Raw genomic sequence first — 17,037 nt, forward strand, 5'->3', positions numbered from 1 at the left:
ATCAGCAGAGTCCGGCAAACCAGGACAATGCAAACTCTGCCCAGTGTCTGAAACAGAAAGCTTCCCCCTTGGTAGGCTCTTTCAACAGTGTTCTCTTCCCTGGATTTTAGGCACGTGAAAGGACGGGTTCTTGTGGCCCTCGCCGATGGAACGTTAGCCATTTTTCATCGCGGAGAAGGTAAGCATCGATTCTACAGAAGCTTGCATGTTCAGATGCATGTACTTGCATGTTGGGAGATGGAAATGAGACACTTGTATGTGTCAAAAGTTCTGATATTGTTAATGAATGTACACAGGTTATCAATGGTATTTACTGAGTGATGGGAGATGTGTGCACCTGGCGTGTTGTTCAATTCCACCAAGGTATCTTTTTTGTTAATGTAAAGGTGTTTTTTCCACAGGCCTCTAGTGAGGTCGGTAGAACCACTAACCTTAAGGCGGGGCACTGCACTAAGCACAAAAGGAAAGCCAAACATCTCTTAAAATGATAACACGGCAGAGCAGTCGGGCTTAACTCTAGGAAGGGGATGTAAGCTGACAGAAAAGAAGAGTTTGTCCACACACTTATCAATAGAATGTACACTACAATGATATACTGAAAAAAATATTTTTTTTAATGTTACAGATATATTTACCTCTTTTAGATATAACTAAGTACTTTAGCAAAAGAACACAGTCTAAAGATACCTAGTGTTTTAAAACATGGCCAGTGTCAATTAAAACACTCCACTCCCCCATACTAAAATGTTAGTCCACCATCTAAGGATAGACGTACAACATATAGTGACGGGGTGGGTGGGGGGATAACAGATAGTTAAAATATCTAGTGACTGTACAAAAACAGAACATAGTTATAAAAGAAACAACAGCCACTTTACTACAGTGTAGGCACTATCTGGTGATAGGCAGATGACATATATAGGAAAGGGGTGGGAGGAGAATGGAACCAGACATTTGTACAAAGTTCAAATAGTAATTTGGGATTCCTAGAGCCAACACCAAAAAAGTTACAGTATTTCAAGGGGATTGTGTCCTCCGACGTATTCCACATCTATGACAGTAATGACCACAGCTGTGCTGCTTTGGAAAGTTTTATCGGCGTAGGCGTCCTGCGTCGATGACGTCAATACGCTGTCCCTCGAGGGCCTCCGTCGAGGGTCGACGTCACCGGATGTTATATCTAGGACGCATGATGCCCGTAGCCTCAGTTCTGTTTTTTCCGCTAACGTGTTCGCTTCGGAATCTCCGCGCGCTCAGTTCTTCTACTTTGTAGCGGTTCTTCTACTTTGTAGCGGTTCTTCTACTTTGTATTGGTGATGTCTTCACCCTCTTCTACCCCGAAGTCAGGCTTTAAAAAGTGTCGGGACTGCGGTTCCAAAATGTCCATCACGGACCCGCACGACGTCTGCCTCTGGTGCCTCGCCGAAAGCCACGGCACCGACAACTGCGATGACTGCCAGTCCCTGACATCAAAGGCCTTGCGGTAGCATAAGAAGAAGTTAGCGGTAGGTAGGGTTTCTAAAACCTGTAAATCGAAATCTGCTGGGCTTTCGACCAACGACTCGAGGGGCGACTCTCTGTGTTGGCGTAAGTCCAGGGGTCTCGGTCTCAGAGTGGTTCCTGCCATTCCTCTGCCTCTTCTAGGCACTCTCGGAAGCGCCGTCAGTGGTCGCCTTCCCTGTCCTTGATGGAGTACTCCGCCAGAAGGCGATTGACTTGTCACACCAAGTATTCGTCACCGGCCGAATGGGACGTATTCCGCCAGCAGATGATGCCGATTTTCGAATCGCAAGGCACCGTTCCGTCCACGCCTTCGGGAGAAGCTGGCAAGGAATGAGCTAGAGCCACCACTCGCACGCCTTTGGGCTCGGGCGGCCGGCGTGATCATCGGGAGCCGTCGAGGTCCCGATCGGACAAGGTTGATCACCATAGCCATGCCAGGTCCAGGTCACGGTCCTCGACGCCGTCAAGACCGTCGGAGCCTGTGAGGCCTTCCAAGAAGGCATCCACGCCGTTGGCGCCGTGTCCGTCGAAGGACTCTTTCAAGGCTCCGGCTTCGAAGATGTCGTCGACGCCGCCATCGGCGCCGCGGCAGTCGAAGGGCACTCTCGAGGCTCCGGCTTCGAAGAAGTCATCAAAGTCCTCAGCGCCTCGGTCGACGCTGATTTCATCGGCGCCCTCAACGCCTTTTGAGGAGAATTTGCCAGAGGTGCCCCGGAGGGCTGCGGAAACTCAGAGGAAGGCTCCCAGTAAGACCATGAAGCCTGTTTTTGAGCCCTTCTCTGCTCCTCCATCCAGATTGGATTTATTCCAACCTTTGCAGTATATTTCAGAGGTGGAAGAAGGATCTGATAAGGAGAGGGTTGTGCCTCCTGAGGTTCCTGATGACCTGTTGTCTGGTCACAGTCAAATGGAAGACCTCTGTCAGTCCTTACATGACGCCAGTGGTCTTGACACCTCTCCGGAGGTTGAGTTTGGCAAGCCTGAGCCTGGCATGCAAGCCGAATCCTCATATAGGCGTCTCATGACGAGGGTGACTGAGTACTTAGGGTGGTCTGCTCCATCTGTTGATTTTCTTCAGGATGATCTGACGGATATCCTGGACCAAGGTCCACCGACTTACCCGGTGTTTGCCATTTCATATGGCTTTGCAAAGAAGGGTGGTGGCGGCTTGGACTGCTCCAGAGAGTCTCCCGGCAGTGAATAAGTTGCTTCTGAAAAAATACCGTCCAGCCAGTGGTGACCCCTGCTACTTATCAACGCACCCCACTCTGGAAAGTTTGGCCCTCGTGCAAGACGGCAAAGATGCCATGTGTGAATCCGTTTAGTCGGGTCTGGACATGGCAGACTGTGTCAGCCGGTCCATGGCTGCGAGCACCGTGATACGCAGGTTTGTGTGGTTACGGAGGTCTGGGTTTGCTCATGATGTGCAATCCCGGCTTCTCAACATGCCCTGTGATGTTGTCCATCTATTTGGCAGCAAGGCTGACCAGAGCCTTGAGAGGTTGCAGACCTCCAAAGCTGCAGCGAAGTCTTCGAGCGCTGCAGTACATCAACCTCCGCCTTTTCGTCCTAGGGGACAGCAATGGAGGGGAGGTTCTTTTCGGTACTACTCTTCCTTTGCTAGATCGAGAGGAGCTGCCAGTCAAAGGGGCCACCGTAGGAGTACCAGAGGTGGAAAGCAAGGTACTCGAGGTGCCTAAGCCGCTCGGGCGGTTGCCTCTTTGCCCTCAGGCACTGCCGCAGCCGCGTCCACTCAGTCATGAGGCCATGTCCCATGGTTCGCCAGTTGGGGGCAGACTGGCGCAGCATCTTGGAGAATGACGTGCCATTACTTCAGATGTGTGGGTTCTGGAGATCATAACCCACGGCTACTGTCTCCCCTTTTGGCAGAGACCTCACGACAATCCACCAGGGAATCTCTTTGAATCGTCCAGATCTGCTCCTTGCGCACGAAATCCTATGCCTGCTGGAGAAAGGCGCCATAGAACTGGTGCCTGTAGCGGAAAGGAACAAGGGATGGTATTCCCCTTATTTTTTGATCCCGAAAAAAGACGGGGGATTGAGACCTATCATGAACTTGCGTGGGCTGAACAAGCTCCTCAGGAAGGACAAGTTCAAGATGGTAACTCTTTCTCAAGTCCTCCAGGCCCTTCAACTGCAAGATTGGTTGGTGTCTCTAGACCTCAAGGATGCTTACTTTCATGTGCCGATTCATCCAAAGCACAGGAAGTACCTGAGGTTCGCGGTTGGCGACTTGCATTTTCAGTTTCGGGTTCTGCCGTTCGGATTGACATCCGCCCGAGGGTCTTCACCAAGCTGATGGTGGTGGTGGCAGCGTATCTCAGGAAAGGGGGAATTCACGTCTACCCCTACCTGGACGATTGGTTGATCAGGACGCGTTCTCCCGAGCAAGCCCTGGATCATCTGTCCGTCACCTGCCACTCCCTTCACAAGCTGGGCTTCTCCCTCAATTTAAAGAAGGCCCATTTGACACCTACCCAGCGGCTCCAGTACATCGGAGTAGTGCTCCACACATCCCTGGGGCTGTGTTTGCCTCCCCAGGTGAGGGCTCATCACATTCTGCAGATGGTGGACAAGTTTCAACGTGCCCAGATTCTCCTAGCGTTCAAGTTGCTGAGGTTGCTTGGCCTCATGGCATCCTGCATTTTCCTGGTGCCTGAGGCCAGGCTGCAGATGAGATCTCTGCAGTGGGCTCTCATGATGCATTGTTCATAGTTCTCCAGCAGGATGTCGGATCCCGTTCAGATTCCACCCTCGGTTGCACAGGATCTTCTGTGGTGGGCCGTCGAAGGCAATCTGATGAAGGGTGCGCCATTTTGGCAACCATGGCCAGAGGTGACGATCGAGACGGACGGGTTGGGGAGCTCATGCCAACGAGTAGACGGCCAGCGGCCGTTGGTCCCCGTCGGAGTCCAGACTCCACATCAATCTGTTAGAGCTGCGGGCTGTCAGGCTAGCCCTGAAGGCTTTTCTGCCGTCTGTACGGGGGAGGAATGTCCTGATTATGACGGACAATACAGTGGCCATGCACTACCTCAACAAAAAAGGGGGGGCAGCGTCACCCCCGTTTTGCAGGGAGGCGATGCAGCTCTGGTTCGGGCCATTCAGCAGGACATTTCGATCTCGGCAAATCATCTGGCCGGAGACGAAAACGCGGCGGCGGACGCTCTGAGCAGGCAGAGCACAGTCTCTCACAAGTGGGAGCTGGCTCAGGAAGTTCTGTTGGAGATCTTTGCCCTTTGGGGAACCCCGCAAGTGGATCTCTTCACCACCAGTGTCAACCGGAAGTGCGAAAGATTCTGCTTGTGGGCATTTCCTCCAAGAGGAGCCTTAGGGGACACGTTCGTAGTGGAGTGGTCCTTCCCACTGCTGTACGCGTTTCCTCCAGTCCCCGTCATTCCACAGGTGTTGCAGAGGTTACGGGGGTTCGGTTCCCGGATGATCCTCATTGCTCTGGCATGGGCCACGAGAGCGTGGTACCCGGACCTTCTTGACATGTCCATCTGCCCTCGACGGCGTCTTCCCTACCGAGACGATCTGCTCTCACGGGAGGGGGGTCGGGTTCTCCATCCAGAGGTCAAGTCCCTCAGCCTTCACGCTTGGTATCTGAAAGGTTGAGGTATAAGGATCGGGACCTCCCTGAAGATGTGATGGAGGTGTTGCTTTCGGCCAGAAGGCCCGCAACGAAAACTGTACTGTTGCCGTTGGAGAAAGTTTTGCGACTGGTGCAGGGTACAGAATGTGGATCCTTTCCAATGTTCCATTCCTTTGGTTTTGTCTTTTTTGCTTTCTTTAGCCCACAAGGGCCTGCAAGTAGGTACCATTAAGTGTTACCTGGCGGCGCTGTCCATATTTAAGCGCTCGTCTGAGGAATGTTCTTATTTTAAGATCCCTTTGATCACTCACTTTCTAAAAGGACTGACCAATGTGTTTCCACCGTCGACTTTCCAGGTGCCGGAATGGGATTTGAATTTGATTCTAATGTTCCTAATGGGAGCGCCGTTTGAACCCTTGCATCCTTGTCCGTTGCGACTGTTGTCCTTTAAAACGGTATTTTTAGTTGTGGTTACTTCCGCACGCAGAGTGAGTGAGATGCAGGCACTTTCCGCCAAACCACCCTTCACTGTGTTCCATAAGGACAGGGTTGTCCTTAGGGTGCGGCCTTCTTTTCTTCCGAAGGTTGTGTCGGAATTCCATTTGAGCCAGAAGGTAATTCTTCTGGGGTTTTATCCTCCTCCACATCCTGACAAGGAAGAGGAGAGGCTCCATAGGTTGGATCCTAGGAGTGCTTTGAGTTTCTATCTCCCACGGATGTCCCGGGTCAGAGTGGACGATCAGCTCTTTGTTGGTTATGCTGGCAGGCGTTTAGGTCAGGCTGTTTCCAAGCAGACCTTATCCAGATGGATAATTTTGTCGATCTCTGAGTGTTACCGTTTGGCGAGAAAGGACCCTCCAGTAGGTTTACGGGCTCACTCTACTAAGGGTGTTGCTGCCTCCACTGCCCTACAGAGGGGTGTTGCGATTCGCAATATTTGCAAAGCAGCCACATGGGCCTCTGTCCATACTTCTTTGTGAGAAACTATTCCTTGAACTCCATCCATTGGCAGGATTTGGCCTTTGGTAAGGCAGTCCTGTATTCAGCAATTTGATTGGGCATTCTAAAATTCTAAATTTGTAAATTCTTTTCCCACCTCCATACGTTGGTACTGCTTTGGGTGTCTGTCATAGATGTGGAATATGTCGGAGGACACAATCCCCTCGAAGAACAAGTTACTTATCTTACCTGGTAACGTTCTTTCGATGGGATGTTCCTCTGATGTATTCCACATCGAACCCTCCCAGCCTGCCCCTCTACAGAATTTCTTATGCGACTGAAGCTTACGCAAGGCTTTCTGCAGTCATACTGGCAGGAGATTGGCGCTACACGTTCTGGGGAAAAAACTACAACTGAGGCTACAGGCGTCATGCGTCCTAGATATAACATCCAATGACGTCGACCTTCGACGGAGGCCCTCAAGGGACAGCGTATTGACGTCATCGACGCAGTATGCCTACGCCGATTTTTTTTTTCCAAAGCAGCACAGCTGTGGTCATTACAGTCATAGATGTGGAATACGTCAGAGGAACATCCCATCAAAAGAACGTTAAAAGATAAGTAACTTGTTCTTCTAGGACTCTGGGACATAGTATATGAAAATTACAAATGCACATATACCAGGTAATGAAGGTTCCAGTGAGCGGATAACAACACAGCCAGAGGCCACCAAAATTCACACTTAAGACAAAAATAGTAATAGTATCACAAAAAACCGTTGCAGGTCAAATATGCATTCACATTTGCGTGAGTTGAGATCATGAATTAAAAAATATATCACAAATCACAGGTAAAATTCTAGTCTTTAAACACACTGGACCCAAAATGGATACAGGAAAATGTCCAGCGGCAGTTTCACCACAGCCACTTGAGAAGAGTTTCAGGTGGGTAGAAAGTTGCAATAGAAATCAACAGCTCAAACTCAATACGCAGTCCTTGTGTATGTGGAAACTGCATGTAAGTCCTGGTAGTACAGCACAGGCGCCCAATGGAGGACATAGAGCAGACAACACGCAAGAGTTCTAGAGGCCGGTTTAAGAACCAGAAGCCACAGAAGTAGATGCAGCACAAAAGGAGAAGCCCCAATTGAAATTAACGGGAAAATGTGGTTAAGAACCGCCTGTGAATAGTCTCGAACACTGACTACGGGGAACCCTTAGGGTGAGTGTCTTCATTAAACCCACTAGCCCAGGAGCCAGAGGTAAGTACTTGTGGGATTTCCTTTCTGAAAGTCGGTTCCAGGAAGCCGATACCTCCCGGTAAGTATGAGGCTTCTTTTGTAGATATCGTTTTTAGGATCCAGCTCCTCCAGACTAGAAACAGGCGCCAATGACAACTCCAGCATCAGAAAACACGAATAAGCAGCCTGTCCATGAGGGAGCCCCTCAAGCTAGAATCAAAAGCAACAGCAAGGAAGACTTTAGGACAGCGAGGGATCCCAATAAAGCAGGATTTAGCGGATTGTAGGCGAAAGTAAGGGTTCCCACCGCTAGAAAAAGGTCTCACAAAGAAGACTAGATGAGGTGGGGTGTTGGGGTCTGCGCAACCTTCCAGGCGACGGCAGCGACTAGCAACAAGCAAAACACCCTTAGTGGTAAACGGCAGGAAGCGGCAGTAAAATTGCCAGAAGAGTGTCTCAGCATGGGAGGCCAGGACACCTTAGGCCCAAAATGGATGCCTAGCAATAGAAAACCCAAACGGGAGATCAGTCCAGGGCATCCGCATACATCCAGTATCACCAAATCGGGTGCTTGAATTATAACAATGGTGGGGAAACAGTGAGAAATCCACCAGCAGGTAAATAAACATATTCGTTGGTAAATTCTGGTAGTAAGACTGAGCTTAAGTGTAGTGTTTCCCCTTACATACTACCACTCCCAAGGAATCTCCAATTTCAATACAGCAAATACAATTGGAGGCTAGGGACAAAGGATCAGGCGGCAAAGCCATCTGGTTGGCCCCTCAATGTGCCACTCAACCCAGATGCCCTCACAGGATGTGATATTGCCGGCCTAGGGACAGAGACTGGTCTAAACCAGCAAAAGCCTTTATGGAGGCGGCCTTACTGGGCTTACAAAGAGCCCACAAGGGAAAAACTGTCATTTTAGGCCTACCTCATTGTTGCCTTGAACAGAGGAAATTCCAAAAACATAATGGACGAGTGAAGGACTTTATGGCTTGTACTTCATCCTTCAGAACATTGACAGTAAGAATCTGGAATAGGATGTACTGGGACTATTAGGATTTTTATAGGCATTGCTCAAAAGGAGAAATCTATGGCTCACTTTTATTAAAAAACGAAATATCTTGATTATATATGACCTGATTTACAATCATGTCACTGCTGTAATTATAAACAAAATCATTTGGCGAACCAAGGCAGTAAACAAGAATTCAATTGGAATGCAGATTCAGTCCCACGGGGCAGACATTCAAAGTCTGCTTTGCAATTTCTGTGTGATAGGCTATGGTTTAAATTGAGAAAAAGTACACTTAAATGTCTTTTTGTACATGGATGGGATGAACCAGCGCCCTGAGGACATCTTTTAAGTTAGTTACCCATTATCAGCTCATTGGGGAAAATTTTACAGATGGTTTTTGGGGGACACATGTTAAGTTGCAATGTCTCTTTGTATACTCCTTACCCAGAGCTGTCACTTGTGCATCAGTTATGGTTTAAGTCTGTGTCTCCCAGTTAGACACATGTACGGAGAGGAATGCTGGGGAAAGGACTGGAGAAGTAAAGATGTCCTGATTCTTGATTATTCTGGGTAGTTCCATGTTTTCCTTCACCCCTTTATAGTAACAAAAACCTGGTATTAAGCTTAAACATACTTGTCTTGAATCTAATTGATCCATGACCACTTTGTGACATATTGGTGTGAGAAGTGGAATCAATTGGTTTGGTTTCATTGTGCCACCTACTATTGAGAACCTTTCAGGGTTACAAGGTGGATCATGGCACCAATGTTTCCGTTTGGGATTCAAGGGAGAATCTTATTTCACATGCTCCCTACAACTAGGTTCATTCCACAACCAGCAATTTCCTCAACTTGAATGCCAAGCCCAAAAGAAAGCATTGCTTACCGCAGTGAATCCAGTCCCAAGACATGAGCAGGAATCAAGGGAACTGCCATGGAGACCAAGGTGGAACCCACGACAATTCCAGAAGGAACACTGAGGTTCCAAGATGACTGCCTGGAGAATGCCCTCGAATGTATAGGATTCCGACTGAGGGGAGGATGGTGTAGCCGAGGCGAGTCCCCTTAAAAAACATCCTAGTGAGGCACTATTGCCCATGCACATACTAGGAAACTGAATTCCATTAAGAACCACTGTATTTGACTTGGATTCAGAGACTAAGGATTATTTGGGGATCCCAAGATATCCAAATCCACCCATCTCAGCTGGGCAGAAGGAAGAAGTTGTTTCTGGCTCTATGTATAGGCACGATACCTGAACCAGTCATGGACGAAGCAGCTGCTACAGGCAAGTCCAACAAGTACCTGCTACCCTGGAGAGTATCCTGAAGCAGTTAGTCACTGAACAATTTACTCTGTTAAACCATCTAAGTCAGCCTACTGACACATCTTTTGCCCGGTCTGACTACTTCAGCAGTTTGTACCTGGCAAAGACCCTAAGGCTCTGTTTCAAAGCTTCAAGTTGATCACTGAGACAAGCAAGTGGGACAATGCATTTTTCCCTAGGTGATCTCCCAGCAACCTATCAAATCCTGAATGCAGATGAACAGATGTAATAACAGACCCAGAGGAATGGTATTTCAGAGCACCTAAAGGTATAACAAAGTATACTACCAGCAACAATGAGGGTCTGGCCAGTGCTCAAAGTGAGTCTGTGAAGGTATTATGAAGCAAGACACAGACAATCGACTTAAAGCTAAAAATAAAATACTTTATTAAATTAAATGTTGGGATGGTAGAAGGCCTAACTTGCCCTCTGCTAAGGTGGGATTTGCCTACCTGAATAGAACGAAGGAAAGTCAGGGTCAAACTAATTCAACTTAAAATATGCCTGTGTACAAAACCTACAATTGCCCTCACATCTAAAGCTAAACAATGTGGAGGATGTTAATAATAAAAAAAATAGTGTTTAACTCAAAGTTCAGAGCTTCTTCCTGCTCCCAGCTCTCTTTCAGATCCCCTTCCCCAAGTGTAAGAAAGTTCCATAAAAGTCTCAAGAGTACCTTTCTTAAGTTCAAGGCAGTACAGTTCAAAACAATCCTCGGGGTTCCCTTCCCCAAGTTCCAGGCAACAAAGTTCAAAAAACGAACGTTTTGAGGCTCCGTTCTCAAAACCACTGTGTAGTCCCTCAAGTCTCAGGACTCCCTTCCCCAAGACTTTAACTTCACCACCACAATGCCTTTGATTTTCAGCATTCAGAGCTCACTGGTCTAGACGCAGTTGTCAAACCACATGGTCCATCCATCACAGGTCACGCAACCCGGATCTCTGGGCTCTTTAGCCCACACAGGTTCTTTGGTACTTGCTCCTGTGCACCAAGTCACTGTCACTGAGTTCCTCTTTATCGGCCTCATGGCTTTATGTGCTGATTTACACTCCTCTGGCTTCTCTTTGACAGCCACGTGGCTCTGCCATCACGTGTCACACACCTCTTTGGCCTTGCTGCACTGCATTCACTCTTAAAGGTTCACATTGGCGGAGTGGAGAGTGTTTTTTCATTCCCTACCTTTGTATGGCGCTCTGTCACACTTGCCCCCTTTTCTGTAGTTCGTTTTCACATGGGCACTTGGGCGATCCTCTGTTACAAGCTTTTTTAATCCATTCAGTATTTAATGTGCTCAACTTCACTTAATTTGTTATGCAATATGCATTCATGTTCCTTAATGTTAAGTTTCCATTCAGTTCGGTATTCAATATGCATTTGGTTTACTTGCATTTCGAGCACCGTTACTTATTTGTAGTCTGCTAGGAGCGCCCCGGTATTCAAGTGCCCTCCCCAACACTCGCTGGCTTCCTGCGTCTCCTCTTGGTGGCTCCTACTGGGTTCTATGTTCTTTCATCGTCCGACATAATTACGAATGCCTTTTAAACGTGTATAAAATGACAAAAAGATCATCAATTCTTTTTTTAAGGTGGGGCTTTCTCCCCCTATCTCCCCCTCCCCCACCTATTTTTTAGTATTCACGAATCCCCCAACCCCTTATCTGCCTTTTCCCCCCCCCCCAAAAAAAATGTATTACCTTTTTCGTAATTTTATACACATTTAAAATGCAGTCGTAAAAATGACAGGCTATGAAACAACGTTATACCTCCTGCTAATGCTTCTCCGGTTCTGAAGCCGGGACGTCCACATTCGCAAGGCCCGCTCGCTTGCCGAGTGTTTCCCTGTACACGCCTGCACGTGGAATGCTTCTTCATAGACGCAGGGGGCATCCTTTCTTCTTCAGGATTTCCTGCAGCTCCTACTGTCTGCCCTCAGTCACCAAGACTCCCAGACCTGTGGCAAGTGCACAACCCACTTACTTCGGGTCCCGCAAGTCCTCTAGGATTTCTGCTGGCGTCCCAACTCCTTCAACGGTCCCACCACGGCTGACTCCTTTTTACAAGGGTCCCCTGCTGGTCTCTCCCATACAAGCCTCCCTGTTGCTCCCTGCTCTGCTCCACTGGTCTCTCTTTACACCTGCAGCCCCTTTATACAGGCTGGTGGTGTGGATGTCTGAGAATTGCCTGACCATAATTAAAGGGGCATGCCTGACCCTCACAGCACTTTACAGGCATCTTCCTCGTCCCAGTACTGGAGCGGTAAAATGGTAGTGATTACAACTTTTAGTCGCCTCGCCCTCGTCCCAGTACGGTCAAGTGTCACATGTGGGGAAATGAGGGGAACAGCTTTATAGTAACCTAGACAGGTCAGAGGTGGGTTAAGTTGGTCCTCAAAAGGAAAAGGGGGATACCATGTCTCGCCTGTGTGTGCCCCACTCACAATCCACAAGGAGCCTCCACCCAGGTGATCCTCCCTCACTTCTTCACCCCAGGGTCGGGATCCAAGGGGAATAGGAGTAAGAATCCCCTCCGGTTTCTCACACACCCTACAGCAGTTATAGCTAAACTGAAATCTGTTTCATCAAATATTCACAAAGGCTGGATGACATCTAGGCTGGAATTAACTTTATCTGGCTTTATCTTAACTATAGGAAGCTGGAGGAGGTTCTGGTAAAACTAAGAAATGATCTCTCACAACTCTCCGTCGCCCCATGATTTTTTGAAAACTTGTCAAGTTGTTTCCTCAGTTTAGCTGCTTAGAAGTTACAGTGGATAAAGGTGCAGGCCATTTCCTCAGGATTTTATTTTAATGTCAAGTGGCTACATGCAATTGGATCCTTCTTGGCACTGGACAAGTGTTCAGTTATAGTAGGAGTTTTAGTGACTGGTTACTTGGGCTACTTGTAATGCACTCCTGTGAGATACATCAGGACCACAAACTATTCATCCCTAGAACTCTATCAGACCAGAGGAGATAAAAGATTTTAAGTCTTGGGTTCCAAGCTTTGTAATTAATTACGGAAGCCTGCGGGGGAAAGGACGCAGGTGTTTGCTGCTGCCACAGCCACTGCCTGCAGTTTGTCACGGGGGCTCACTATCCACTCTGACAGCGCACTGAGGCCACGCCCTCATATCTTTAAAAGACCTGAATAACCCCTGCAGGGGAAAGGGCATGGGTGTTTGTCGCCTGCAAGATGTTCGTTGCTCGCGGGTGGACGCAGCCCCCGAGTCCATGGAGACATGTGCACCAGAAACAACCTGGAAAGCCCCAAAAGAGGTGAGGAGCCGAGAGACTGAGTGGGCGGGCAGGGAGGGTCCTACCCACTGCCACTACCCCACTGCCACCATCACCCCTCGACTGTGGCCACAAATAAATGAGAAACCTGCGAAACCTCCACCTTGGCCCAGCACCCAAAAGGAATATTATCCTAGTAGAACCGAAAATAGTAATTGAAACCTCCTCATCTAGCATCAAAGCAGCTAACCAGAAATGGCCTTTCAGTCCCATAAACGTCAAGTACGAAGCTACTCTTTAATTAAGGAAATTCATTGGTTTCTCTGTGCCAATCAGGAGGATAGGGGGGTAAGGCCTGGAACAAGGAAAATGAAAAAGCCAATGTACACATCAGCAGCAGTAACAGCAGCAGAATGACCACCCAGAACCGAGCGCAGGGCTTTTGACATGACCACTAAAAGCAAATCAGCTGGCACATTAATGCCAGAGGGCCAGACCACAGCCCTAGGAAGAGCAGGCTGCGAAGGGGGTGCAGAGGTTGCCAAAGCAGCCATCCTAATAACTAAACACACTGAGGATTTGGTTACTAATAAAACCTTGACAACGATCAATATTGCCAACTATGATGCCTTACTAATTAGACCTAGTGCGGGCAAAGATGTCTCAATGCCTCCAACGGACAGCACAGACCAGAATTTTGCATTCATAGTGGCATCAAATTGTAAACAGGTGAGGGGCGGGGGGGTGCCCATGCAACAGCAACAATAACACGAGAGTCAGTAAAGATGACAAACAACGGCACAGGGACTCGATCATGATCCTGATCCTGATCCAACAATATAGGCACTACTACATCTTATCAGTACTTCTGTTGGTAAGATGGCTCAGAGGGTTAAACTCTCATTGCTGTGATCTGTGTTTGATCTGCAGGTCGCAGGTTCAAATCCTGAAAAGGCCAACTCAGCCTTTCATCCTTCCAAGGTCAATAAATGAGTAGATAGATTAAAGGGTTACCAGTCAAATGGTCGACACCATTTGGTCGAATGCCAAATGGTCGAATTTATTTATTTTCCCCACACGAAAACCCACAAAACACATATATATAAAAAAAAAAAAATCGACCATTTGGCATTCGACCAAATGGTGTCGACCAAATTGCAGTCGACCAGTTTGTTGTCGACCAGTTGACTGGACACCAGATTAAAGCTCTATATAAAAAACAAAATATTTGTATACTTCCTGTCACAATGAGACAAAATTTACCTACGGAAGATGTGGACAATAAGGGAGCTCTTGTCAAACGGCGTGCCACTCATGACAGCAGCCCCTCTCCTGTAGGCTCAAATGTCAACAAGAAGGGTCTGATCATGAGTGCTTTGAGAGCCGTGTATAAATCCTCATGGCCTACCGATCTCATCGGATTTACTTACAATGCACAACATACATTCAGCGGCCAAGGGTGTATGTGCAGAACGTAGCTGCAAATGTAGCCTTGTGCTGTCTGAATTAGCAGATTTAAAGAGGCTGCTCCTGGCCTTTCTTGAAGCCGATGGAAGAGGGGGCACCCCTTGGATGGGAAGATGCTCTGCGGACCCTCAAGTCACTGGGGAAGACGGGCCACCATAGCCTTGAGGCCCCTGCAAACACTATTAGCACCAGCATGGCCGGGTTGAGGGGCATCTTGGTAACTAGAGAGATCAACGTCACAAATGGTGACAAGGGGAATCAGGCTCCAATCCATTTAGGCCCACCAGCGCTCACTCCAAGACAATTGAGCAATGTAGTGAGACTACCTCACCTGATCACTGCATGACAAGCGGACCTTGTACATAGTGGTAACCCCACAATTGAAAAAGCTATCTGGCAGGGATGGCCATGCCCTATTCAATCAAGCCCCTAACAGTGTTAGCAAAAAAGCCTGCGGACCGCAACCTGGGCAGGGCATGAAAATGTGTGGGATGAGAGGGGGGTCACATAGGGGCGTCAGTATTTTTGCACAAGGTTCCTAGACTGCCCCCCAATTGCCCAGAAACTAGGACATAACTCATAAATAAATGCACCCACGGGCTCTGTAAAGTATATGGCTGCCTATCCGTAACCTGTGAGGACATTGTAAATTGTGTTAAATTGCATCACCAGGGGGAGAGTTTCTTTATATCATACGGATTGACCCCATGGACCAGAGAGTGGCCAAAGGAATACTGGACACAGGCATGAGACTCTGTCCATCACAAAATTCTATGATCGAAATCCGATCCAAACACCAGCCAAATCTTGGCCATCCACCTGGATTCTGGCCACAGCACTATGCAAATGCAGTGCCGCTGGGGAACAGGACATTAGGCAACCTCAATTGACCAGGGAACCCGTACCACAGTTTGTCCTGTATATAACTTAACTGACATATAGGTGGGCTGGCCAACTGGCATGGTATGGGTCTATTGCGAGTGTACCTTTGTCACTCAGAAGGATTTATATTTTATTGTCTCGCTTCATTATTGTTGTATGTGTTAGGACATACTTTTATGGTCTTACAGCCGAATACAGTTATTGACTGACTGAAATGACCAAATTCTATTCTTGACAGCACACCTTTTTCTAGTGGCAGCCACTTGTTGAAGCAGGTGCTGTTCAAGTAGGTGTTAAATATGGGTTCCAGGTGAGTTCAGATCAGCGAGTAGAGGCGATTGATTTCACAAGGCCATATATAAATGTTCTGACTGACCGACCAACTGAGAGAAATGTCTGAAAAACAATACATAGAACTTCCTTCTGTTACCTGTTCAACCCACTTTGCTGTCAGCCTGGCTCACCCACAACTCCCCTTTCTCCCTCCCACCTACCCCATTCCCAGGCCGGAGTCACAGTTCCACAACTTTTTTTGGCATACTTCTACCACTGAGTCAGGCTGTTATCTTGCAAGATCTTGCAACAAATGGCATACCAGACATAGTCCATCTTGGATAAATGGCTCAGCAATCTAATGCTGGAAGAGGTTAAAGACCACCTCATAATGGAGGAGACCTTGAAGTCCCTCTCGACCGATTTACAATGTCCTGTTAGACAGGTCTATTGGTCCTCATTGGAAATAGCACTTCAAACAGCCACAGATCTCCAGTGAGACCAACAACGAAGTTCCATCATGGTCAAAGTAATACCACAGATGGCTGTGCAGGCCACATCAGACAAAAAAATCCCTTGGGAATGTCGAATCTCAAAAGGTAACCTTTGATGCCACTAATAAAGGTGGACTCCACACCAGTCCACTTCTATTGGGCTGAGCGATGCAGGAGGCTAACAGACCAAGCTCCCACCTTTCAGAGAAGCTATCCATGATGTGTTAATTCTGTGGGAAACTAGCACATTGTGAGGACATATCTCAACGATTTAATGACCAAACACATGAGCACTAGCTGTTGAGCCCCAGCAGAGGATTTTGTTCAGGATAATTGGCGGCTTGATCCGAAATATCAGGAGCCCAATGAAGATGATTGAGAAAGGCAGATCCTCACTGAAGGCCACCCAGGTAAGAGCTGCTATCTTCCCTTCAAGTTAGATGATAACTCGTTGATGTCCCTGCATGATTCTGAGAACTGACAAATGGCTGTGTTTGCTCGGACCAGGGTTTTACAGACCAGCTAATACAATAATAGCCCTTTTATCCTTCATGCACAGGGATAGGAATGTTTACCCCAAAGTCCTCCTGCTCCTATCCACCAGACAATCAACCATTACAGGCCAGAGTGGCGGTGATGCCAGGGCTCTCATAGGTCATCCGTGGAGGAGACTTGGAAAGCGTTAAGGCCTGGTTCCAATGAAGTCCGGTGAAGGAATATGATGAAGTTCTCTGACTTATTTTGAGATATATAGTGGGATGGCCAAGGGGGCTGGTTACCACTCGTAGCTAGTGGATGAAGGACCGAGGGGTGGTATGGTGATGATCCCCTGGTGACCTCCACTTATTCCCTGTCAGTGGGCTTGGGTCTGCACACACGTACGACCAAATACCAACTGTCCCTTTAAGAAGTGGATGCTTGTATGGCCAGGAGCAGTCACCCCCATGTACGTGGCCCAGGTTGTTCCTGAATGCCCATTTGCTAATCAAAAGCCCTATTCCTCCATTACATTCTAAACACATGTTCACGCATAAGGATTACATA

General features: G+C 48.0%; 1 protein-coding gene across 12 annotated transcripts in view; it reads left to right on the forward strand.

Moving 5' to 3' along the window:
• Positions 1–17,037, forward strand: part of MAPK8IP3 (mitogen-activated protein kinase 8 interacting protein 3) — an 892,115-nt gene that overhangs the window by 791,023 nt on the left and 84,055 nt on the right. For all 12 annotated transcript variants that reach the window (XM_069646979.1, XM_069646985.1, XM_069646981.1 and 9 more), the window contains one exon: positions 111–178. In XM_069646979.1, the coding sequence (XP_069503080.1) occupies positions 111–178 (68 nt within the window). The remainder of the gene's footprint in view (positions 1–110; positions 179–17,037) is intronic.

This window comes from Ambystoma mexicanum, chromosome 2q, assembly GCF_040938575.1.
Source record: "Ambystoma mexicanum isolate Mex_15411 chromosome 2q, UKY_AmexF1_1, whole genome shotgun sequence".
Classification (NCBI taxonomy): domain Eukaryota; kingdom Metazoa; phylum Chordata; class Amphibia; order Caudata; family Ambystomatidae; genus Ambystoma; species Ambystoma mexicanum.